The 27,651-nt window shown below is 39.0% G+C and overlaps 1 protein-coding gene across 1 annotated transcript; it reads left to right on the forward strand.

The window, feature by feature from the left end:
- Positions 1–1,357: 1,357 nt before the first annotated feature.
- Positions 1,358–27,028, forward strand: NUB1 (ubiquitin-associated (UBA)/TS-N domain-containing protein). The gene is made up of 11 exons (XM_089395405.1): positions 1,358–1,851; positions 23,833–23,955; positions 24,172–24,268; positions 24,432–24,467; positions 24,583–24,776; positions 25,084–25,186; positions 25,365–25,546; positions 25,767–25,844; positions 25,990–26,092; positions 26,232–26,325; positions 26,464–27,028. Exons 1-11 carry the CDS (start codon positions 1,526–1,528, stop codon positions 26,820–26,822), a joined length of 1,695 nt encoding a protein of 564 aa, XP_089251531.1. The 5' UTR covers positions 1,358–1,525; the 3' UTR covers positions 26,823–27,028.
- Positions 27,029–27,651: the final 623 nt, after the last annotated feature.

Raw genomic sequence — 27,651 nt, forward strand, 5'->3', positions numbered from 1 at the left:
TTTACAATACTATGGGCCAATACCATGACTTATCAATACCACTTGCCCAAAAACCATGACTCATTTCAAACGAAATTTTGTATAGAAATATATTATTTTAAATTTATTTTATAACAATTTTTAAATTAATGTAGTGGTGTAAATGTTTGTAAACATTTACATGTGGGCTCAATTAAAAAAATAATAAAAGGTGAAAAGTAATTTCCTAAAGAGGGGCTCTCCAACCCAATATATAGAAATGCAATATCATGTAAACAATAATAAAATAAAATAAAAAATTAATAATGATAATTATCATAAAACATTTTGACTTGGTGAAATTACATAAAAATAAAACAAAAAATATAAAAATAATAATTATAATTAATAATAAAACCAACCTAGATCCATCTTAACTTCGAATCAAACAAGAGCCTAGAGGACTCAAATCTCTTGAGATGCAAACCTCTTTAGAGTGAAAAGAGATTTGATACCTCTCGTGTTTGGTAGATCCAGAGTTAAGATGGATCTAGACTGATCTTTATTAAGTAGTGATTGGTTCAAATTTGAGAGAGTAGGTAGAAAGTGAGAGCCATGTGTGAGAATAAACTATGTCTCACTTCACACTCGACCAATCTTGTAAAAAACTCTAATAACAATTTGCTAAATCATTCTTCTATCCAACATTGGCGTTAGTCGTCATTCTAATTGAAGAAAAAAGAAAAACACCATTCTAACATCATAAAAAAACGATTTGACTAACATAGTCCTCTCGACTCACCAATTAAATCATGTTGTTTAATCAATATCTTATAACCCTACCACTTGGATATATAAATTATTCAATGAAGTGTATAGACTCCACACAATTCATAGGTGGACAAATCAGTGTTTTATTTAACATTGAGGTAATCTTTATTTTTTTAGAGAGTAAGAAAATTTATAATAATTTAGTTTTCAAACTATTATTGAGAGACAACTATTATTAGCTCTTATCAACGAATAAAAATTGATTCATTATTATTATTAAAAAAAAACCATATCATATAGAATTACTCATTTGTAAAGATTAGTAATCGAGTAGGTGAGACTACATCATCATATCCAATAAATTGTCAAGAAACAATTGACATATTTCCTTAAATCCAAAAAACCTCTTATTCAAACAAAACAATCTTATCCCAACAAAACAATTTAGTACATACTCCAATTGCATACCTCTATCTAAATTCAACCTAATTATTATTAAAGCAACAAAAACATTAATATATTGGTTTTAACTTCATATTAAAAAGGAAGAAGAAGATATTCTACTAATATATTCCTCTCGACGCAAATTTAAATTCTGTCAAATGACGTTGTTTATTCGCCATCTTATAACCCCATCGTTGTTGAACTAGACTATAAAGCCCCCGATCTTCGCTTTGCAATCCATCTTTAGCTGTCCGAATATCAATATCAATTTAACTGTGTCCAAAACGAGCTATTTTCTCGTTAATCTGTAGGTTTTAATTTCAAATTCTATTGTTTTTGTGGCGAATCGATCATGGATGGCTCGAGTTCGAGTTGCAGTAACCCTCTCAGTGCAAAGCTGAAGGTGAGTGGCTTATGGTCTGGAGTAATTGAGGTAGATTTGGGGGAGTGGACGGTACCCATGTTGAGAGCAGAGCTTGCCAAGAGTTCGCAGTGCCCGCCAGAGAATTTAAAGGTGATCTGTGCCGGGAAAATTCTCAAAGACGAATTCGCAGATAAAAAGCTCAGAGACGTGGGATTGAAGGCTAATTCAAGAATTTTGATAAGTAAAGTTGATGTGGAACAAGCAAAGGCTATAAACGATGAGCTCGATGCCCAGAATCGACTTGCTCGTATCAAGTATGTATTTTTCTAGGGCTTAGTTTTCAATTTTTTTTAGGTAAATTATCATATTTTTGAGAAACTCTGTTGTTGCCATTTGCGTTTTTGTTTTCTTTGCATGCCTGCTGCAGTTTAAGATAATCTGTATGTTTTCATTGGAAGAAATGTTTAAAGAGTTGGCTTTCAAGCTCTTTTATAGCCTTTGTTCATCCAGGGCTTAATGCTCATAAAAACTTTCATTATTTCTATTAAAAAAATATTTTGGGAGAGGTTTTTTAGTGGCTTTTTTTTTTTCGTTAAATTTTGCAGACTATGTTATGAAAGTCTATTAGTTTTGTTGCGACATAGGTATAGTTTGACGGACTTGTAGTTTTTCTTTAAAACCTTGGATGACTATTTATTTAACCAAACTGCAATCTGGGGTAAAGTATTGTGATAAACCATGTAGGGAATTTATGCACTTATATTTGAGAAGATAAATCATGTCATGAACAAACACACAGACTATATTTTTTATTGGGTACGTCACTGTACAACCACTAACCTACACAAAGGGGTGGATAGTTTGTATTGGGTACGTCACTATACAACCACTAACCTACACAAAGGGGTGGCTTTACTTTCACCGAAATATTTTATGTCCTGTCAGTGTTTACTCTATGTGGGCTCTGTTTTTTTTCCTAGCATAAAACTTTTAGATTTTCTACAAAGAACAAATAATCGTAGGTTAAATCATGTACATGTTAAAATTTGATATGATTATCCTCCTTGATTGACATATTACTTGAGGTCCTACTTTTTATAAATATAAAACTGTCACTTTGGATCAGCACTTTATGCATTTTAACCAATTGATTGAAAAGCAAGGTCTAGCTTCGTTTTTAAGATACATTTCCAAATATACTTTAGAATATTGTCTTTGTAAACCTTTGCTTTCTACTTGGGGCTTTCAGAACATCTTGAATTACAATGAACTTTTTATAAGATTTTCTACACAATTGACAACTGCTAGATATTATTAATGGTTCTGATTCAAGCCAGATTGAAACATTGCCTTCAAAATGTTTTGACATGTTTACAGTTTGCAATCACTATGGGTTTAGCTTAGAGTGAACTTAACTCCTGTTATCTTTTCTTCATTTCTTCCAGTCCTTTAAACAAGCTTTGTTCAGTGTGGTTTCAGATTGCATGGAAAGTGGAAGAGTACATTTCTTGAGCAGAGGATACAAAAATGTTTTCTTATTTTCAGAGGAGATACCTTTTCAGTAGCCAGTTTCTCTTGAATGTCAGTCCTTAGGTTTCTAAGGATTGTATCTCTGAAACAAATACATCCCAACCCATCGCTGTTTAACAACACAGTACATTTCTAACTCAAGGGTTACCCCTGCCTGGTGTCACATAGTTTGTTTATGATCGTTTTAAAATTTTTTCAAATAATTTTTGTTTTCATCTAAACAAAATAGAATAAAGGTCATGTTCTGAAGTTTAATTTGTTTCCTATTTGCTTCTTTTGGGAACCCAGATTCAGTTAAAGTCAGTCATTCTCCTATAAGAAGTCTATGCGAAACCATAGAAATTGATTAGATTTGTTTATCCATTTAAGCCTGTTTGCGGTAGTCTCAAGATGATGCTTAATTACTTGATAAGAGCATATTATGCACCTTTGGAGTGCTATGCTGATTTTCCTGTTGCTAGGTTTTAGCCTTTTAATCCTGAAAAAATGATCAATTGTTTAGATTCAAGGTTGAATGCTGTATCCAGCTTGCCATCTGTATATTCATTTTGGTGCTTGTTAAGATTCAAAATGATTTCATTTCTCTCCAATTCATTTTGACTGGGGAGTTATTTTATCATGTTGGATCCTTATGGTTTTTGTAAACCAAATAAGGCTTTCTCATTTTATCCAGCCATTGGAGTTCATTTTCTGGCGTACTCGGGCATTTATTCCACTGTTGCATATTGAAATAGTTGTGCCTGTATTTCCTTTTTTTAATGGTCTTTGACAATTCTGACTGCAATTTCTCATCCATCATGAGTATTAGTAATAGACAACCCAATTGTAATAACTTCTCTCGTGCTTATACAATATTGCATTTGTGTATACAAAATTAAAGAATATGGCTAATGCTTGTAGTGATCGATATTTTTAGCCAGTTCTATTTGTTAGAAAGGCCACAAATAATGTCGAGATAGCAGGCATTCATGTCAGTGACTATGCATATAATTAGGCATTCATTTTTAGTATTTACTAATTGTGGGATTTTGTGGACGGTACTGTCAAAATGGGTAACGTAGATGGCTGCTAGTAGAAGTTTCTTTCAGTGCCATCCATTCTTTTGTATTATTTCTCAATTACATGGCTTGCAGGGTTAGAGGTACGTCTATTGACTGCCTTTGAGTTCTAAGATATCTCAAATGGATGATAGTGATTGGTTGGGAATGCCCAACATGCATTGTCAGCAAATGGATGAACAGTGAAAATAAGAGAAGTATCTCAATATGAAAGGGACAAAAATCGGGATCTAACCCGATCTACTTAAGGAAGATGAGATCTAACAATCACTTATACATACGGATTAATACAACATGTGATGAAGGGGAAACCAAGCATATCCATATTCATAAGAAGAGGAAAATACATAAGCTAGGTAAATTACCTTGAGTCCCGTTTGAAGCCTCTCCTAGTCCCTTGTCCAATCCTTCACCCTCACATAACTTGAGAAGTCTGATATCTGAAGGTTGAATAGTCTCTTTTAAAATGAACAGCACATGTTTGCAAATGATTCTTCCTCCTTTCTTCCTTGAGAGACCTTCCTTAAATAGATTTATGGAGGAGGCTAGAGGATGGTTGTAGATCTCTATAACTTAAGGAACTTGACTCTAATTGTTAATTTTAGCTTAACATGTTCTTTGCTTAGTTCAATTACTTCAGTGTTCCGTATTAGCCCAATCTTAATTATCATTACTTTCATCAGCAATCACATATATCATTATCACATTGACAGTAACTGAAGAAAGAACATAAATAACATATGCAGAAGACAAGCCAAGACAAGAGAACACAAGAATTAGCTCAAGCTAGGGAAAAACCCCAAGACGGGAAAACCCTTGGTCAAATCTTCTTATTATTAACATCAAATGTTCAACAGAGAGAGAGAGAGAGAGATTACAATAATATAGGTCAAAGTTGACTTGCCAAATCTCTGTTCAGCCCTGTAAAGCCTGCGATTCTGACTGATGTAGCTTGCTTCATGGATAGGGCTCCTAATAGCCATTGACAAACTTTCCCAAACAGATCCTTTGGTCTCTTAACAACTGCGGCTCTTCTCCCTAGGCAATATACCTTAAATTTCCTGTGATCTGGATGTGCTTCTCGGCTGTGGATTTAGGTGACCTGGTTAGGGCTAAGTACCAACACTTTAGCCCTCTTCCTCTGCTCCAAAAGACATCTAACAACTGTGGCCAACCTCCAAAGCAAGGTCTGCACTATATACTGGGCTAATTCCAGCCCTAAATCTGATTTGTGGTTCCTCCTTTGCTGAGTTATGGAGCTTGGTCCTCATATAACCCTTAATATAAGCCTGTGGCTCTTGGTTCAATGATCTGCCCATGCAAAACGTCCTTCAAATAATGCCCAGAATTACCCTAAAGACCTGCGACCTACTCAACAGAAGATTCTCTGCCCACAGTTCAGCAAGGTAAGGTCTGCAGCCTGGATGAGAAGGACTCCATGTAGCTGCAGCCTACATAGAAGAGAGTTTCCACACCCTAAAACATAACCAAACACACCAGCCCATCACTTATGCCTGCGGTCAGCTTCAGAGAAAACTCGGACCTGCAACAAGACAGAAATATGCCCAGATTCTTCCACGCCTTGTCCCCAATCAACTTTGCTGCCACATAGATATATTATCACAAGGACGAGTGCACAAGGATGTAAAATGAGGTTGGATACCATTTCTATATATACAAATTGTTGGGGTCAAGAGTCGTGTCGCTTGGGCTTCATGAGCCTACATTAGGGTGAGGCTGACCTTGAAAATTTGCACATGAGTGGGCTTTAATTCAAAAACACATTTTTCCTTAACCAAATTTGGTGATCTTTAGGTCGATTTTGATCCTCTCGAGAAGAGGAATTTAATGCAATGATTATCTCCATCAGATGAGCTGTCCAAAGTGGAGTTTGGTCCTAGTTGCCGATTGTAACACTCCCTCTCAACTAGGGAGAATTCCACCTGCCAATTTATCCAACATCATGCCATCCTGTCATCATATACCATCTCTGCATCTCGTCTCAACTCTGCTGAACACTGATATAGATAATGAAGAAGAATTGATCGAGAGTGAGTCACAAGACCTTGCCACTCTCCACTGACAAAAGTCAGTTCACATAACCAGGGGTCGAACCCCAATCAGACTTGATCCAGAGTGATCAAGTTGCTTGAACATCATGCATCCTAGACATAGGGAGTATGACAATACACGATGCGTCCATCGGTAGTGCTATGGTCCCTATCCACTTTTCCCAACTCATTCGCCAGATGAGAGGTACTTCCCATGTGTCCCAAACAACATGTGTAGGATGATGCTGGAGCAACAGTAGGGAAAGAATAAATCACATCTTGCTTACAACCACACGTAAGGAAAGGGTGAACCACATCTTACCGTCACGTGTCACAACCATCGTAGGGAAAGGATAAACCACCTCCTACATGCATGCAAACCACTAAGAGTAGGGAAAGGATGAACCACGTCCTACATGCATGCCAACCAACAATCGTAGGAAGGATCCAACATGTGGGGAAAGGATGAACCACATCCCACCGACATGTCAACTATCGATCGTAGGGAATGAACATCCTACATGTGGGGAAAGGATGAACCACGTCCCACCGAGTGACCGACATGTCTATATGTGACAACCGACAAATGCCAATATGCATCTTTCACTGGGTTATCTGTAAGAGAAGATGAACCACTCATCCTGCTCATATGCCATAGGAGAAGGTGAACCACTCATCCTATGCATATATCATCAATCGTAGGGGAAGGTGAACCACTCACTCTATGTATCATATATCACCATGAGGTATCACAAGGGAAGGTGAACCACTCACCTTGTACCTAGCGTACCGATAGGGGAAGGTGAATCACTCACTCTATGGTCGCTCATAGCATCAAGAAGTACCCCAGGCTCCCAGGAGCTCCCATAGATCAATGTTTAGTTGAGACCCTCATAGTAGGGTCTTTTCGCGACTCCCAACCTCGTTTTGAATGAAGATCTTACTAAGAGGCTTTGAGAGGATGTCAGTAACTTGCACATCTATCATGAAATGATGGAGCTTGATTGTACCATATTCTAAATAAACTGGTACCTAGTGTGAATCCCATGGTGATTTCCAACATGTGCACAAACGACTCACTAAGGAGCTTCTTCAACCAAATGGCTTTATTACTGCTTTATATATTGAGTGAAGCTTCCAAAGAAACACACTTCAATTTTTGATTCATCCATGAAATAAAAGTGGATTCCAAGAAATACAACACTGGGATGTGCTTTTCCATTCATCATACTACCAACCCAGCCAATATTAAAGATCCATGGAATCTTAAATTCCTAAAAGTGTACATCATATCGTAAATAAATAAGCAGTTAATCAATATGAGACGCTTAACCATATAATGTTCTAGAGACATTGTAGCAAGGTGTATATTTGGTCAGGTGTTTATCAAGAACACCAGGATCTTCTCAAGTTATCTATATCTGGTTCAACAACTTCTTCATTTCATCAGACCTGTCTTTCATGTTGACTTTAAAAGTCAACTCCCTCTTGAGAGGATCATCTTCTGTATCTTAGATTATGGCTCCCTCTAAATATCGGGGAAAATGATCTTGCTTGAAGCATAGTTATTGAGTTTGTCTGCAATTTTGCTACTTTTCCTGTAGTTTGGACCAGTGTTGATAATATTGGTATTGACAAAATATCGGCGAGGGTCCAAAAAACATCTTATTGGCAATATCAACGAAAATATTGGCAAAATATCGACAAACATAAAAAATGCATAATATATTCATTTTTTTCTTTAGATTTTTAAATAGATAAAGCAATAACAACATGAAATAAACACATTGGCACATAAATATGAAGAAAGCATTGATATATATGATGTCAAATAGAAATGTTACATCAAGGCGATACCAAATCCTGTTGAGCCCTGATAATTGTCCAATCAAGGATTCAAATGTGGAGACCCAATACAAAATAACATCACATATATAAAAGTATCTCATCATCATGAGTTATATGTAGCAAAACAAATAAAATTAGCAGCTATCTATCTGAAGTCAGTGTCCTCTCCCCCTTTTACAGGAAAACACGATGGGCTGTTTGCGAGGCCTGCCCCTAGCAATACAAGGCCCTGGCCCTGCCTCTGCACCTAATGTCAAATAATGAGTGCTAGGTATGGAGTTATGCTCTCCTATATCTATAACATATGGTGTTGATGTTGATGCTCCCACAGTCTTCTCCTCCTCCTTCTCTGCCTCCTGCTCCTCCTCGTGCTGCTCCCCTCGGAGTCCTCCTCCTCTTGCTGCCCTTGTTCTAATGGGTCATCTGGCTCTAACCATGAAGGTGACTCCTCTAAGATGGGCACCTTAGACTCCACCCTCCACTGAGATAATACATCAATATTGTCTAAGGAAATGGCATCTGGATCCATTGGTGCTTCTATTTGCTTCACTCAAAGTCGGATATCGTAATGCACATACACTAAATCATTGAGGTGTACGAACTCCAACTTGTAAGAGTGTCAAAAAAACTAATGAGTCATGAGTCTTGACTCTTGAATCTTGAGGGTCATAAATTAAAAATGTTAAATTATAATAAATGTAATTGCTCGACTAAAGGCTGAAGCTCAAAGTTATACCTGTTGCGCTTTTTTTAGTGTATTTTCTCAAATACACTTCAATTGCGCTCACACCCTGAAGAGCTACATGTTTGACTTAGGATTCTTATGGCCAACTTCTGCAGATTTGGTGCCCTTGCACCATAGATTCGCTACCAAATCAACAAAATAAAGAAATAAAAAAGTCAAAAACTTAAAACATTATTAAACTTTCAAATAAAAGTTATGTAATTGAATTTTAAAAATCTAGAATTATAAATAAGGAAAATTCTAAATTGAAAATTCTAATGAGTGATGACTTGTCACCTATGAAACCGGATTCGTCCAAAACAGGTCACGTGTCCGATTCGATGGGATTTCGAATCCAAAAATGGGACACCACGTGTCCTAACAGGGCACCATCGAATCCTGGTCGTGTCTCGTTAGGACACATTGTGTCCTGATTTTGGGATTCGAATCCCAAAAAAGTGAGGGTTTATGAGGTTTATGAGGGTTTATGAGGTTTGTGAGGGATTATGAGGTTTGGGAGGGTTTATGAGGTTTGTGAGGGTTTATGAAGATATTTGAATTTTGTATGTACTATGCATGCTATAATGTTACTAACTTCCTTTGTAAATAGTAAAACTAACATCTAGATGAAGATCTATGTTTGAAATCAATGAATTTGTATCATTAATGAGAATTTGTATAAGAAATATCTAATTTTTAATATATATATATATATATCTTTAATACAATAATATATAACAAATCCTACGTGTCCTGTTCCGGGGGGTCAATGTGTCTGAATCCGACATTCGAATCCCCGTATCCTATGAATCCTGAATCCCCGTGTCAGGTGACTTAGCTTGTTACTTACGTGGCATGAAGAGGGTCCTTTCCTTAATAGCATCATCGAAGCCAAATAGGCCAACAAAATCTGATAAAATTGTATCTCGCGATTGATTTTGCTACGAAGCTCAGGATCAAGTACCATCCTCTGAATACAGGAATGGAGCCCTTCCGTCACCTCACCATCAAAATCAAAGGCGCATTTGTATGAAAATGCGGGGTTGAGGAAGGGTGTTGCTACATGAATGGGTAGATGAAGCATCCATGTCCACCGACTATTAATCACATCCCATAACATCATATGCCTATCAAGCCCAACAGAACCCTTGCCTGCATAATAAAAACGAATGGCCTCCTTGGCCCTATCCATGGCCTTATACAAATAAGCCATTGCAGCCCTGTCCCCATCTACCAATCTCAAAACCTTTACTATAGGTTCACTAACTAAGCACACTTCTTCTACTCCCTACCAAAACGTGTTAGAGTACACCATTTTTGCAATGGCTCCCTCGTCGTGTCTCCTGTTGTATCTACAATCACGCCACTCATCGTAAACAAACAATTGTTTCAACTCGAACTGGCATTGTGTTGATTTGTGGTAGCATCGGATGTGCTCTAGCCATGAAAATTGGTGGAGAGGCTAAAGCACATGAGATCTCTAAGACCCAGAAATGGTTTGGAGAAATTCCATCCGGTTAGAGAGATATTAAAATAATTAATATTTTTAATGGAGTTCCTAAGTTTAAATTTAGGAAAATTAAAATATTAATGGATATTAATATAAAACTAGGTGAGAATGTTCTAAATGACATGGATCAAGCCAAATCTAATCTTAGCCGTTGATTAGAGACTTAATCTGGTCGTTGAAGTCTCAACAAGAAAAATATAAGAGGGGGCTTGAGGGTCAGTGGGAGATACACCAAGATTGATTAGTGAGTTCGATTTTCTGGAGCAGGGTTCGCTGAGAAAATTCGAACAAGTGATCTGAGTTGTAGCGAGGGGCAGTGAGTACATAACAGAGAGGCAGAGATAGTCCTAGAGGGCCAGCTTAGTGATTGAGGAGGCTACGCAGCAGTAGGAGACACGCAGAGGCTGCTAGTGACTGCGCAGAGGTTGAGGGGCCTGTGTGGGTGACACAGAAGGCCAGAGAGTTGACGTAGAGAGGCAGAGGGCTGATGTAGGGGGTTCCAGAGCTACGCAAAGGCTAGCAGGGCTGACACAGAGCCTTGGAGAAGCACTGGAAGGATTTTTGTGGGGCAGACTTGCTGAATATCTGCTTCCGAGGAGAGGTATTACTGCCAGATAGAAATCTCTGTTGGGTGAGCCAGTTTGGCACCCTAGTTGTACTCAAGAAAGCTGCTTAATAATAAAACCCTCAGAATTGTTGCACCGATTTTCCCAAGTTGGGTTTTTCCAGGGACGATTGTCCAAAAATAATGGTGTCCCTTGTGTGTTTGTCTATTATTTCAGTTGATGATCTGTAGATGAGTTGAGACTGCATTTGTGTTTATTTTCAGTATTTATATGGTTAAATAACTTGTTAAGGAATAAACAAGTAGGTGAAATAAACTAGATAATGCAGGAAGAATTTCTGACGTGTTAGACTTAGAAATTTCAACATGGTATCAGAGGATTGCAGATCACAGGAGAACTGAAGGCACCAGCTGAAATCAGAAAATTTGCAGCAGAAACAGCTGTCTCGAGAGACAAAGCTGTTCCTAAGTAGAAGGCAGCAGAGGAGGAGTGGCGCAGAGGGTTTTTGTTATCATTTTGATCTAGAGAGTGGGCCAACACAGAGGTAGAAAGAGGCAGAAGAGGCTCACAAAGAGCCATGTCATCCTACTCAGCGAGGGAGGCTTGACGTAGTTGGCCAGAGGAGTGATTCAGCCTTGCCGAGATTGCGCAGAGCTAAGAGGGTCAGTTTCTTCAGCTGTTGGGGCCTAGGGAGTTGTGGGCAAATTGTGGATTGGGAAGCTAGTGGGGTGCTGTTGCTGTCAAAGCAGAATAGTACCTAACAGGACAGAACCAAGGTAGAGGGAGCCGCTGCCTTGAGGGATTTCTAGCCAAGAAATCCAGATCCGAGTTGCAGTTGCAAAGAGGATCGAAGAGGAGTGGATCGATAGTTGGCGGGAAGATTTCCAGCAGGGAAATCGAGACTCAGAGGGAGTCTAGGAGAGAACTTCCAGGAGGGAAGTTGAGACTCAGAGGGAGTCCAGAAGAAGAGTGGAGATGGCAATGAACGAACTAAGGGATCAAGATAGGTTGGACGGGGCCTCCAACTTTGTCATCTGGAAGGCCAGGATCTTGTCTGTTCTGGATAGACATCGCATCAAGGGCTTTGCCTTGAGAACCGTGGCTATCCCAGTCGACCCAGCTGATAATGAAAGGTATGAGGGTGCAATGGCGAAGGCAAAGTGCATAATCCTTGATGGAGTCAAGGATCATGTAGTACAACATATTGCCGAGAAGAACACAACAAAGGAGATGTGGGATACCTTGACGACATTGTGTCAGGGCACTTTCGTGCAGAGGAAGATGCTGTTGGAGAATCAGCTGCAGTCGTATCAGATGCAGAAGGGGAGCAGATAGATCTATACCTCAACAGGTTGCATGAGATTCGGGACCAACTTACTTCCATAGGGGCCACGCTGGATCAAGAGTTCATGGTGAGGATCGCCTTGAACGCAGTGTTTGAGGATTGGGAGGCATTTGTCCAAAGCATTTTGGGCTTAGCTACTCTTCCAGGATGGGAAGAGATGTGGGCAGCTCTTTGCCAAGAAGAGATCAAACGGTTGACCAAGGCGGGGAGTAGTAGCAAAGGAGGTCGAATCAAGAAAGAGGAGGAGGAGGATGCGCTCTGGCATCTGCAGGATAGCAGGGGAAGAGGAAGAAGAAGGACATCTCCAAGGTAAAGTGCTTTCATTGTGGGGAGATGGGTCATTATGCAACCCAGTGTCCCAAGAAAAAGAATAAGGGAGAGGCTTCTGACTCCAAGGTAGCTCCGGCTAAGGCGGAGAAAGAAGTCGAGACAGATGGCGATTGTGCCATGAGTGCTCATGCACCTCTAGAGAAGAGGTGGGGTGACATCGAGCTATAGTCAGGAGGACTACAGAAGATGAGGGGCAGGATCCTTGAGGCACCCAATCTCTTGGATTATATCCGGCTACGGGAGCCCCGAGTGACAATAGCATGATGACGGATGTCGGTAGAAGCAAGATGCGGATGGAGTGACAAGGCAATGTTAGAATGCAGGTGTCTGTGGCAGGGCAGTGGGGGTTGCAGCAGTGCGAGAGGCACAAAGATGGTTGCAGCAGCGCAGAGGCAGCAAAGGGAGCACAAGATAGCAGCAGAGATAGCTTTAGCATCAGGGGGCTTCCAGACCGACAAGGATGTCAATAGTCGGGTAGATCAGTTACTTACTTCTTGGTAATTGAGTTGTAGTGCAATAGTTAGCAGTGGTAGTGCTATGGGCAACACGATGAAGCATGTTGAGAGAGAGTTTTAGTGCAGATTCAGTGTTGGGAGGAAGGACCAGCAACAGCATGAATGCAGAGGGAGCTGCAGTACTGATGTAGTAGTGGTAGTGGCAGAGCCATGGGCAGCAGTACATGAGGCAGCAATGCAGTGGATGTGGGGCAATAGGCCCAGCATCAACACAGGTACTGGTGCTGGAGGATCAGTGTGATGTTCAGTGGTGGAACATTACTAGAGCACATTCCTCGCTAAGAGGGAGTGTTGATTTGTGGTAGCATTGGATGTGCTCTAGCCATGAAAATTGGTGGAGAGGCTAAAGCACATGAGATCTCCAAGACCCATAAATGGTTTGGGGAAATTCCAACCGGTTAGAGAGATATTAAAATAATTAATATTTTAATGGAGTTCCCAAGTCTAAACTTAGGAAAATTAAAATATTAATGGGTATTAATATAAAACTGGGTGAGAATGTTCTAAATGACATGGATCAAGCCAAATCTAATCTTAGCCGTTGATTAGAGACTTAATCTCGACCGTTGAAGACTCAACAGGAAAAGTATAAGAGGAGGCTTGAGGGTCAGTTGGAGATACACCAAGATTGATCAGTCAGTTCGATTTTTTGGAGCAGGGTTTGTTGAGAAAATTCGAACAAGTGATCTGAGTTGCAACAAGGGGTAGTGAGTACATAGCAGAGAGGCAGAGATAGTTCCAGAGGGCCAGCGCAGTGATTGAGGAGGCTACGCAGAGGCAATAGGAGCCACGCAGAGGCTGCTAGTGACTACGTAGAGGATGAGGGGCCTGCGTGGGTGATGTAGAAGGCTAGAGAGCTGATGTAGAGAGGCAGAGAGCTGATGCAGGGGGTTCCAGAGCTACGTAGAGGCTAGCAGGGCTGACGCAGAGACTGGGAAAAGCGCTGGAAGGATTTTCGTGGGGTAGACTTGCTGAATATTTGCTTTCAAGGAGAGGTATTACTGCCAGATAGAAATATTTGTTGGGTGAGCCAGTTTGGCACCCTAGTTGTACTCAAGAAAGCTGCTTAATAATAAAACCCTAAGAACTGCTGCACCGACTTTCCCAAGTTGGGTGTTTCCGGGGACGATTGTCCAAAAATAACGGTGCCCCTTGTGTGTTTGTCTATTATTTTAGTTGATGATCTGCAGATGAGTTGAGACTTTATGTGTGTTTATTTTCAGTATTTATATGGTTAAATAACTTGTTAAGGAATAAACAAGTAGGTGAAATAAACAAGAAAATGCAGGAATAGTTTTTGACGTGTTAGACTTGGAAATTTCGACACATAAAAGCAAAGCTTGAAGAGTAATAAAGTTGGTGGCAAAACGTGTGATTGCAGGACGCCGCAACTCCTTGTTTCTAGTGTACCTCCTCATGAGGCTAAGAACAAAAGCATGGTTATAAATAAACTTGGGATGCTTCTAGCCATATCAATCACCTCCTTGATGAAGGAGAGTTTCCCCATATCCTCAAGCAACAAATCGATAGAATGTGCTGCACACGGAGTCCAGAACAATGTGTGATGCCTCTCCAAAAGTATCCTGCCGGCAGACACATAATTAGCTGCATTGTCTGTTATGACTTGCACCACATTTTGCACACCAATCTCCCGGATGAACCCATCTAACAACTCACATATCATTGTTGCATCTTTGATATGTGTTGATGCATCCATTGATTTAATAAACATGGTACCTTTAGGACAATGTACCAAGAAATTTAGAAGGGTCCCACCTTTCCTATTTGTCCAACCATCAGACATCACTGTGCATCTAGAAACTTCCCATGTTTGTTTCAACTCCGCCAATCTAGAGTTGATGTCTTACTTTTATGCTTGAAGAATTGGCCCGCGCAACTCCTCATATGTAGCACTTTTGTACCCTAGGCCCATAACAATAATAACATCACACATTGGCTGCCAAAATGGATTGGTTTTGGTGATGCTGAGAGGTAAGTCGCTCCAAAAAATACACCTCCCCATAACTCTATCTACTTCTTGCTTCTCCTTTTTTGAACAATCGATTTTATGGAAGGTTGTGCTCCATGTCCTGTTGGTGGAACAAAAAATGATGACCTCGCACTAGCAGTCGCAGGTGATGTTGTGGAGCCCGAAAGATCTACCTGCACGTTCGACCTTGTTTCTTTCTACCTCTTCCTTCTTTCTGTCTTTTTCATCAATTGCTTCAAGAGCTTTTTGTATAAGCTTCGGACTAGAAACTATACAAAGCCCAACATCATGTCCAGGGAGTCTAGCCGATGGTATTTCAATCACGTAACCCCTTCTGTCATCGTGGTCCCACACAATTTGCATGATAGTTATGCCCGATTTGTCCCACCATCAGGCTCCCCATACTCCCAAAATGGGTCCAAGGCTTTTGACATATTTGTAGTGAGCTAATTCAAACCTAGGGCACCAAAAAAACAAAAAATTGGAATTAATGATTAAATTTACTCCACCCATACACAAAAAATAATTAGTAATAACCACCTCATTTTACAAAATAGTTTTTTTCCTACATTATTTGCAATGTGAATTCAATGAAAAATGACAATAAGAGGGTGCATTTGAAAGTTAAAAAAAGAAATGGAGTTTTTTGTCCAAATATGGAGAAAACCCTTCCTTTGGCCCATGGGCATGAAAATCATAGCAAATGGAGAAAAAAGAAGCAAAATGTTGGTAGGCAAAGAGGCAGGAAAGAATAACCCTAAATCTATGAAAATGTAGGAATTTACACGGTAAGTTCCTTAGACAGAACACCAAAGGACATCGCTCACAAACAGATCACAGATCAGTACACCAGTATTCTTGACGTGGTTAAAACCCTCAAAGAGGTAAACAGTCCATGGCCAAGCCAACGCGGCCACTTCATGCAATTTATTAATAAAAGAATGAAAATTTACATAAGCTTCTCTCATGAACGGTTACCCTACAAATGACCCTCCATGCTCTTTAAATAGAGATCATGGAACAATCGGGTGTTAAGCCACAGATCAAGTGTCGGTAATACCGAGGAGAGAATGAACCGTTGGATCACTACATATCGTGACCGTCGGATTGTAAGTTACAAAAGTACATAGTAAACTTAAAGAAACACACTTTACCTAACTCTACACTAGACCAAGTTATACTTAACTATTTCCTATGTGTCGGAATATCCTAACATCCCCCCTTAAGAACAATTTGGGATAGGATTGAAGGATGTACAAATATGACACAATAGGAGAAGGAAGGAGGCATTAGAGCCTATCCCCCCTTAGTGATAACTTCCTGAACTCCAACCATATATCGAAGTTTAGTAAACTTCGCCTCTGTGAGAGCCTTTGTAAAGATGTCTGCAACTTGATCATCTGTTGAACAATATTGCACTTCAAGAACATGGTCATGAATGAGCTTTTTGATGAAGTGCATGTGCAGTTCAATTTGTTTGTTGCGCTGATGTTGGACTGGATCTTTGCATAGTTGAATGGCACTTTGATTATCACACCAAAGTTTAGTCGGATGCTGCTGCTGAAAGCCAAACTCTGACAGGATCTGACGAAGCCACAGGGCTTCCTTACTAGCTTCTACGGCACCACGATACTTTGCTTGTGCTGAAGAAAGAGAAATGGCACTTTGTTTCTTGCAAGCCCATGTAATAGGTCCTGAACCAAGAGTGAACACATAACCTGTAGTAGACTTCTGATCATCAGGGTCACCAGCCCAATTGGAATCAGTGAAACCAACCAATAGGGGAGATGCTTCTGCACTGTAATGAATCCCAAACTGAACTGTACCTTGAACATAACGAAATATTCTTTTAGCTGCTTTCCAATGACTTTCATGTGGGTTTTGCATAAATCAAGCAATAAGGCCAACAATAAAGGAAAGGTTAGGACGAGTATGGGTCAGATACAAAAGTTTTCCTACAAGTTGACGGTACAAGGTAGCATCAACTTCAGGGGAAGTACAAGTGACTGAATGTTTGGCTCCAGACTGAAAGGGAGAAGGGGCTGGCTTATAGTCTTCCATGTGAAAATGGCGTAGAAGATCACAGGCATACTTGGACTGGGAAAGGGAAATACCTTCCTTGGATTGCAAGACTTGAAGACCAAGAAAATAATGCAAGTGTCCTAAGTCTGTCATTTCAAACTTCTTTTTAAGGCTGGACTTCACATGGTTTATAAGGTTGGGATCACTACCAGTAAGGATAAGATCATCAACATAAAGAACAAGAATGATAAGAGACTTGCCCACTTTCTTGGTGTAGACAGTATTGTCAGAATGACACCTAGAAAAGCCAGTTTCTAAAAGAAAGCTATCCATTTTGGCATACCAAGCCCGAGGGGCTTGCTTGAGACCATAAAGGGATTTCTTAAGCCGACATACAAGACTGGAGTCTGTTTGTATAAAGCTAGTAAGTTGTTCCATATAGATTTCTTCATGCAAGTCCCCATGCAAGAAGGCAGATTTAACATCCATCTGATGGACTTCCCATTTGAAAGAGGCAGTAAGGGAAATAACAAGGCGGATAGAGTTCGTTTTGGCAACAGGGGAGAAGGTTTCAGTATAGTCAATGCCTTCAACTTGTGAAAAACCCTTAGCAACAAGACGAGCTTTATGTTTATCAACTTTTCCATCTGGTCCATACTTTGTTCTGTAAACCCATTTGCATCTAACAAGTTTTCGTCCCTTTGGAAGAGGAACAAGATCCCATGTATCATTTGCCAATACTGAACGATATTCTTCATTCATAGCTGCGTCTCAATCTGGATGGCCTGAAGCTTCTACAAAGGTGTTAGGATCATAATTCGCTGAAGCTTGAGCCAATAAAGAAGAGGCTCTATCGAACTGAGAATGTGTACGTCGTTGATCTGTAGGATCACTGGCAAGAGCACTTGCTGCATCTTGAGTAGCACTGACCCATTTTGTAAGCTGAGGAGCTGAAGGAGGATCCTGAGAAAGTGGGGGGAGGATTGTCATCCTCACTGTCATCATTTGAAGAAGAAATATTTTTAGAAGTAGAAGGGATAGAGAGAGGTGGCACATCCGCCGAACTAGGCTCGTAGGGCGATATATTTTCAGCAATCTTTACATCTCTTCTAATGATAACATTTTTGGACTTAAGTGGAATAAGTCTAAGTCCTTTAGATTGAAGCGTACAATTAGCCATTTCCTTTAAGGTGCGATTCTTCCTTTCAGCCACACCATTTTGTTGTGGAGTATATGGAACAATATGTTGCATTTGAATTCCATTCTCAGTGCAAAAGTTTATGAATTTGTTGTTAACATATTCTCCGCCATTATTAGATCTTAGCTTAAGAATTTGATGTCCAGATTGTTTTTCAACAAAGGCCTTAAAGGCCAAGAACATGTTAAATACTTCACTCTTGAGTTTTAAGAAGTATACCCAAGTGCGTCTGGAGAAATCATCAATGAAAGTTAAGAAATACTTGTAGCCAGAGAATGAAACAATTGGAAGTGGACCACATAAATCATTATGCAGAAGCTGTAAAGGGGTTGAGGCGTGCCAAGAGGCATGTTTTTCAAAACTATCCTGATGATGTTTTCCGAGTACACATCCAGAACAAACACCATCTCTGCAAGATACCATTGGAAGACCTGTCACCATATTGTCTTTACATAAATTCTGAAGGGAGCGATAGTTTAAGTGACCAAATCGCTCATGCCAAATTTTGCTCACTTCATCATTATGAGCAACAAATACTGAGGGAAGATTTGATGACCCAAAGTTGTTAAACTTATACAACCTTGTAGAATCATCAGCAATGCAGTAGCTAAAATCTGTCTAGGATCTCTTAGGTTTTTAATTACAACATCGTGAGGTGAAAATTCAACGATTTTACCTTCACCTGAATGAGTTATCTGATATACAGATAGAAGGTTTCAGGTTAAACTTGGAACACATAACGCATCAGTAAATTGACCATTGTCTAGATGAACAGTTCCAGTCCCTACAACACTAAGAGATCTATCATCACCAACATATATATTTTTGGTGTTACAATCATTTAAAGAAGAAACATGGCTTTGTTTTTGGCCATGTGATAAGAAGCTCTAGAATCAATGAGCCACTCATGAGAATGAGAGGAAGAAGATACATTTAGTGCATAACCAGATCGAGATGCTTGCCAACCACATGCAGAAAGTGCTATTCCTGAAGATGAAGTTGAAGTATAAGAGTGCTCCAAATGGATGTTATGCTTTTTCATTGCTGCTTCCAAGGCTTCCATCTTTTTAAAGCATTTAGATTCCAAGTGGCCATCTCGATTACAAAAGTGGCAATGTCTATCAGTGTTCTTCCTTTTGTTTTTATTTGCCTTATCATTTTGTTGAAATGATTTTTCATTTTGAGGCTGAAATTGCTTAGGACCCTTGTTTGGTTTAGGACCATTCTTTTTAGGATACTGCTTCTTAAGATTCTTTGAATTTGGTTGCCGCTGGGCGGCTAAGGCTTTCGTAGAAGAGTTTCCAAGATTAAGAAGGCTAAGATATAAGAGCTTTTCTTGTGCTCTTATTAAAGAATCAAAAAAGGCATCAAAAGAGGGGGACTTGTAGTCTTGTCCTTGATAAATAAAGGCTTCTTTAGTAGAATGGAAGGTGGAAACAAACAGAGTATGCTGGTCCCAATTTAGTAAGAACGGAATAGATAAGGCTACCATCTTCTTTCTTAACCTTAACACCTTCCAAGAGAAGTCTAAGGGTCTTGAACTTGGACAAAAAATCTTCAATGGAAGAAAAATTATTGGGGTCCAATGTAAGCAACTCATTTTCAAGTTGATGGGCTCTAATTTCATTTTTAATTCCAAAAACTTTAGTGAGTTGTTTCATTGCTTCATTAGGAGTATCAAGTTCTGCGATATGGAATCTAAGGTCTGGAGAAATAGACATCCCTATCAACCCACATGCTTGATCTTGCCTATTTTCCCATTTGGCTGCCTTATCTTCATCTTGAGGTTTGGTTTCTTGGCCTGAGGCTATTCTGTAAAGACCTTTACTTCTAAGTAAATCCACAATGTAGGACCACCATTGGAAGTAGTTGGTGCTGTTAAGAATAACTTGGCATGGACTTTCCATTTTAACAAAATCTGAAGCTGTAGATGCTGAAACTAAGTGTTCCAATGGAAAGATCTCGAAAAATTACGCTGATTTAAAAAAAATGGCTCCGAAAACGGCTTCCGAATGAAGAAGTTATGGCTTGTAGAGTTGAGGCTTCTGTGATCCATATCTAAGCTGGATCTATTTCTTCAACTTGTCCTGACGATGAACCACACTGGTTAGTTCGAAACGTGCCGACAAATGGTATTTCATGTGATCTTCGCTGAAAAATCTTTTGTAAAGTTATGGCTTTTTGAAGAAAAGTTGTTGAAGATGCCGACGAAGTGCGTGAATGTGCGGAAATGAATGATAATGTTATATTTAAAAAAAATACCCCCCATTTCCAAACATAAATCTAATTAGCTCACTTTTAAAAAAAATTATGTGACTCACTTTTAGAAATAAGTGAAAGTTACTTTTACAATGGTACTTTATGAGCTACCCATTAAATTGTAACTTAAATAAAAGATAGAGACTTTAGAATTATAAGTGACCCACTTTTTATAATGGGTGAGAACACTTTTACATAAAGTAACTTTAAAACATAAGCTACATGTGCTTTTTGAAAAAGTAACTCAACAAAAAGAAAGACCTGAACCCAAGACCTCTATTCTCATAAAGTAACTTTGGACCAAGTGCGCTAGTTTAAAAGGTTAGTAATTTTTGGAAAAGAGGAAGGGTTTTTTGTTTGTTTGTTTGTTGTTGTTGTTGTTGTAGTCATTGAAGCTTTGGAGTGCGTGCTTACTTGAGAAAGCTCTTTTTTTGTGTACAAAACAAAAACCACAAAATCAACACGGACATAGAAAAAAGAAACAAACCTTATGGTTTGAAATTAGCTTTACCCAGAAACTAAAAATTTTCCTCAATGTTTCTGATTTTCCAAGATCACACTAAGGCGCGGCGAAGAAGAGCATACACATGAGAAAAATCCTTTCTTTTTGTTTCTGATTTGCCCAGATCGCATAGAGTCGAGGGGCAAAGAGCATATGCAGAAATGAAAGGTATAGATCCGGTAATAAAAAACAAAGAGATAAATAAACCGAAATAAATAGAGAGAAAATAACTAAAAACTGCAAATAAACACTGTATACCTCCAGATCTTAAAGATGACGTAGCTAGGGCTACCAGAAAACTTTTCGCATGAAACGAAAGGGGTTCCTCACTGGAACAGATGCTCCTAACAAAATAGAGCAGTCCTCTCGGCCCAAAAGCAGTCAAAAATAGTAGATCTAGGAAACGACAATCGGATGCAGTTCTACTGGCTTAAGATTTGGATCACCAACAGATGCGGCCCTCAAATAGCTCTAATACCATGTAGGAATTTACACGGTAAGTTCCTCAGATAGAACACCAAAGGACACTGCTCACAAACAGATCACAGATCAGTACACCAGTGTTCTTGACGTGGTTAAAACCCTCAAAGAGGGAAACAGTCCACGGCCTGAGCCAATGCGGCCACTTTAGGCAATCTATTAATAAAAGAATGAAAATTTACATAATCTTCTCTCATGAACGGTTATCCTACAAATGTCTCTCCATGCTCTTTAAATAGAGATCATGGACCAATCGGGTGTTAAGCCATGGATCAAGTGTCGGTAATACCGAGGAGAGAATGAACCGTTGGATTGTAAGTTACAAAAGTACATAGTAAAGAAACACACTTTACCTAACTCTACATTAGACCAAGTTTTACTTAACTATTTCCTATGTGTCAGAATATCCTAACAGGAAAAAATCATTAACATAGGGGTTTTTAAGAACATACCTATTAATGGAAGAAATGAAGTTTGTCTCACTGTTCTTCAATCTTTGATCAACAAAAAATTCGTAGTTGGTAGTGATAATGGCTCTTCGATCCTCAATTCCTCCTTGACAATTACCACAACGCTCTCCCCTTCCTTCTCCAACACTCGGAAAACCAAAATGAGCAAAAAAAAATTCGGTTTTTCCCTTTTCTAGGCATGGGTTAGACAGATCGACGATATTTACTATCGTCGCACGATATTTTCGTGAGATGTCGGCGATATCTTGGAAATATCACGATATTTTCGGGGAGCGAAAATATCGCGATATTTTATTAGTGATATTTTTGAAAATAGCGATATTTTCAAGTATTGGCGATATATCGCCGATATTGTCAACATTGAGCCAAACGGTAACATGAGATGATAAATAGATGCAAAACACAGACAAAAACAGAAAAGAGCAAGGATTTTTAAAGATCTAAGGAAGAATAAAGAGATCCTTCCCCAGTGAAGTCCTAGTTCTATTATGGAGAAAATCTCTTGTGGACAGGTGAGTACTCCCTCAGACCTGCCCTTGATCTAAGACAGACTGTGTGATAGACCACTGAATGGAATTCCTCTAGATCAAATATGACTAATCATAACTCATGCCTGTAACAGAGTAGAAAGCATACTTTGTTCTTGATGGTTGTCCTTGCGTGATTGAGTTGATGTAACTCCAAAAATCCAAGCTCCAGCTCCTATCACTTGCTACCTACACACAAGAGAACCAAGATACCAATCTGAAACTGTTTAAAGCGTAAGAAATGTTAATCACAAACATATCTAATCTGATCTACTCAAGGAAGATCATATCTAACAATCACTTGTACATAAGGATTAATACCACATGTGATGAAGGGGAAACAGAACAGATCAACATTCATAAGAAGAGGAAATTATATCAACTAGGTAAATTACCTTGGGGTCCCAGTTGAAGTCTCTCTTAACTCCTTGCTCTAACTCCTCCTTTGTCTTCACACAACCTTGAGAAGTCTGATACCTGAAGGCTGAAGTGTCTCTCTGAAAATGAGTAGCATAATTTTGCGAATGTTTCTTCCTCCTTTCTTCCTTGAGAGGGGCCTTAAATAGATTCATGGAGGATGCTAGAGGATGGATATCGATCTCTAGAACTTAGGGAACCTGAGTTTAATACAAGTTCTAGAGCTCCTGATGCGAGATAACCAACTCACCCAGTCCAGATCTCCTTCAAAATGAGCGAATTTAGAAGGCTCTGGAGCTGGTTACAGGCTGCCAGTGATGCAGCACATGATCGGTTGCACCTTGCCAGTGTTGCAAGGAGTGACAAGTCGCACCTTTCTAGTGGTGTAACGTGTGACCATCCTCATCAACTAGGAATGAAAAGGCCTGGCAGTGTCTTAGCCTGATCTCTGCAGTGGGTTCTCAGTGAGTCTAAGGGGTGGCACATAGAGCTGTAACAGTGTGCCACAGACCATTCCCAACTGTAAAAGAGCTCTCTTTGCTATTTTGGATCATGTTAAACCGTAAATTTCATTGCTTATTGTTCCTTTTTCCCGGTTTCTATAGTTACAGTTTCAGTCCTTTAAATGTTGGTAGTAGAGGTTTGAAAGGGGCAGTAATATGTGTCTGTTTCTTGTATTGCTAATAAATAATATGGAAATTGCATGTTTAATAATGAATTAACTATCGGTTATTTTGATGGTAATAAATTCTTGAAGTTATTATTATTTCTGAAGTACATCAATTTTTAGTGTTTACAGATCATAACAGTTGGTTTGGTCAGTTTGATGGAAGATATAAAAACTGTCATGTATGAGAATATCTCGTCTTTTATGGTACCGGCTTCTGTTATTAGTGTTCAAATTTATATTTTATTTTTTTCTTTTAACACTTATATTCACACATGTTCTGCAGAGCTGCAGTAGACGCAATGGCAAAGAGACATACTGATAATTCATTTCCAGTTGATGACTTCAGCATTGAACTCGAGAATCAGAGTGGAGAAAAGATGAATGTTGGTTCTGAGACAGATCAAAGGTGTGACCTGACTTTGGACTTTTTGGTTCTTTTTCTTTCAATGCTCTAGTAATCTGTACTTTCATAATACCTTTCACTAGTTTACATGTTAGTGTTTCTGGCCTTATTTGAAATAATCTGATCAGGGCACTGCAACTAATTTATCATAAGAATTTTTAATTTCCGGAGCTAGAGTGAGAATGAAATCGAATCAAAGGAATGTTTTTAACATGACAGGGCCCTTGTTATGGGTTTGATGCTTCATGCAAAGGGGCGGCATCTTATAGAAAAGGGACAATATAAAGATGCTCTTGATATTCTTGGCATGGGAGAGGTAACATGCAGATTTCCCATTATTTATGTTTTAATAGCTCTTATGCAGATGCCCATGACACTTACTGATGTTTAATTAATAGATTACTTTCAATGTGCGTAGCTGATCTTACACATGGTGAAAATTGGTTTGTGGGATTTGTTGACAATTGCTTTTCTTGCAGGAGGCTTTTTCCCTTTGTGATCTAAAGGTAATTGAGGTGAGTTTTCTATTTGCGTCTCCTCGATTTTCCCAACTTTATATGTGGGCTCCCTGTTTCCAGTGTTTCTCAATTTGCTTTTGTAATAACTTTCCTTTCCTATCTTGGTGATTAGACGGTGGACAATGCATCGCTACTGCAAATAGACACAGTGTGGTGTTATTTCATGCTGCGTGACATATCCTGTTTGACTATGGCTGGAATGCGGTTGAAAGAGGCGCGCAAAGGGCTTCAACTTTGCTATGGTGCAAATATGGAGAGAGCTAGGGTTCTACAAGGAGGGTTAGGGTTTTGTCCAGAAATTGCCACGTAAACTCTCTTTCAAGCTTTATCTTATCCATAAGGAATATGTGCAAACTTCATATGGATCATTTGTTTTGAGATAGTTTACTGGAGATTTGTTCAAAAGTCAGTTTATGGTTTCCAAAGTTTAGTAGTTTCAGTTTGGTCACCATAAAGCTCGGAGCCATGTTATACTGTGAATATAATTTAAACTTGGCATAGATGTTATAAGTGGACCTAAATGCTGTTAGTCTAGATTTGTTCTTTTCTACATTTGGATTTGATTAGAAATGTCCTTTGTAAATTCAATTACTAAATAATAATTATTGGGCAGATATACACGATTGGAGCTTCTGGAAGGTGTTGTGGCTTACCACATGGGATTATTGGAAGAGTCTTACAAGGCACTAACATCAGCTCAAGCCAAATATCGACAGGTATTTAGTTCCAATTTAGGTTAACAGTGAAATTCATTTTATTTGTGGACTAAGTTGTTTGATTGCAAACTTTTCCTGTCTGTAGATTTCGTTCCTAATCATCTTTTATTCTTACAAATATTCAGTGAAGTGTAATGGCACTTCTTTCACTATTACTGACTGACTTTTTTGTGGACAGCTTCAAGTCTCAGATGATTCTTTGTCAACACTTCTCAATATGGGTTTTACAACAAAACAGTCAAGAAGGGCTTTAAGAATGTGTGGCCAAGATGTTCAACGTGCAGTAGATTTTGCCATTGAAGAAAGGGAAAAAATTGCAAAGAAAGAAGAGGAAGATAGACAACGTTACAGAGACATCAGGTGAGTACTCAATTCTGGAGGAAATTAAATTAGTCACTAGAAACTTACAGCTGATTGTAGTGATCAAGGAAATATTAGATTGGAATGTCAGAAGTCCAATAGCACCCAGGGTCTTATGTTTTTGGTACTGAAGATAGAGAGAAGACTCGTAGGAAAAAGCTTGTCTTTAGTGCAGCATTTCTTGATGTTTGTAAGATTATAATAGAGTGGTCTTTTCCAGGGAGCAAAAATCTTATGGCAGGACACCACTGGGAAAGGCTGTAGACATGACAAAACTGACTGGACTTGCTTCAATTGGGTGAGTGACAAGAAAAAATCCTCAGTTTCAAGTTGTATTGTCCAGTGAAAATCATAAACTCTAGTCTTATACAGAATTTGAGAATTCATTATCAATATATTTGATAAATGATAAAGTGGATCTGAAAGTTGCTTGTGTGCTTAAGCTATGAGAGACCTCTAGCAGCAGAAGCACTCCGGAGGAATGAGAATGATTTTCAAAAAGCTTTGGATGAATTAACAGATCCTGCATCCAATTCTTCTCTACAGGTTTGTTATTTTATTTGCTGAACAAGTATTATAGAGTTGGCGCTTTGAGTTTGAACAAGGCAATGTAGGGATGTTTACCAATTTTGATAATGTTTCTGTTGAATCTGCTGGGCAAAGTTGTTGACATGATTTCCTGCAGGGTAGTCTTGAGTCGAGGCGAAGAAAGAGGAAAAAATCTCTCCGGCAAGAAGATATTGCAGATATGATAGCGATGGGCTTTGAAAGAGGAAAAGGTACTTGATTTTTTTATTTTTAGTTTTTAATGCTACTATCTGTTCTCAAAACTCTTGAAAGTCCTGCTGTTTTCTGTGCAATTGGTATTTAAATTTCTAATTTCATATGATAACCTGTATTTTGTGATTTTGGATCAGCTGAAACAGCCTTATTACGTTCAGGTACAAAGGAAGAGGCAATAGACTTCCTTCTTAGAGAACTCCAAAATGGTGCAGGTTCGGGTGCTGCTAGCGAGGGCCATGCAGAGATAGGTTCTGCAGCTTTTGAGGAAGGAGGACCCCAAAATGCTACTGATACTGTAGACGAGATGCAAGATGTCACAGAAAATCACAATGAACATGATAGTGCACCCGTGGAAGTGCGAGATCAGGAGATGGAAGAAGATATTGTAAATAACTTGACTGGAGATCCACTAGCAGACTATGACATTGAAGTTGAAGAAGAAGGCAAGGCCATTGCAGAGTATTTGTCCTTGCTTGTGTCTGCACGGCAATAGTTTGCTCAATTTTCACAATGAATTTCTCCAAGCACCCAAGTATTGGGAAGATATAAAATAAGGCATTTCAATATTGCCAGTTCTAATATTTGACTGTAATAGTATTTTCTCTATGCACTGTGTATATTTTCACCAGTGCTGATGTCTTGGAAATAGTAAATGTAAATATATTTTCTTTTCTTTTTAGAACCATATACATTTGAGTACTTGTTGCATTGTTGCCGGATCTTTCCAATTAAAAATTACCTGGAGATCCTCCACAAATTTAATATTGGTACTTGTTATTAAAGGATTGCACGATCAAGAAACATGTGATTAAGAATGCAGTCTTTACAACTTTTGAGAATCTTTAGTAGGAATTTGACTAACTTGCTGGAACGAAGCGAGGATTCTACATATGTAGTTAAGAGGCACCCATGACTGATATCCATTAGAAAGCACTAGCAGAAAGTCCCATCTATTCTTTTGGACAAACAGTGATATGGATTTGGCCACTCTCTGATGTGATCAAGAAAGATGAGCTATACAGGTATAAAATTGAGAACTTTACGTATAACCAAATAGGTAGATGAGTTAAATGAGGCGACAGTGCACTTTACATTGTCATCCCAAAATGGCGGAAATTGTGGAACTGCAACACATGTCCATATAATATTTGGGCACTTTTATTGGAACACCTAAAAAATACTTGTTTGGCTTTTGGGATGAAGTATTAGCTGGACAACCGTGGAATTGATTGATTGTCTAGATTAGTGATTTTCGACCATGGGGCCGGTTGTTAGCACATGTACCGTGACTCGAGAGAGTACCCAGATGCCTTGACTCTTGG

The sequence above is a fragment of the Pinus tabuliformis genome, chromosome 1_2 (genome assembly GCF_031772625.1).
Source record: "Pinus tabuliformis cultivar Carrire ecotype Pingquan chromosome 1_2, CPIR1, whole genome shotgun sequence".
In the NCBI taxonomy this organism is placed as follows: Eukaryota; Viridiplantae; Streptophyta; class Pinopsida; order Pinales; family Pinaceae; genus Pinus; species Pinus tabuliformis.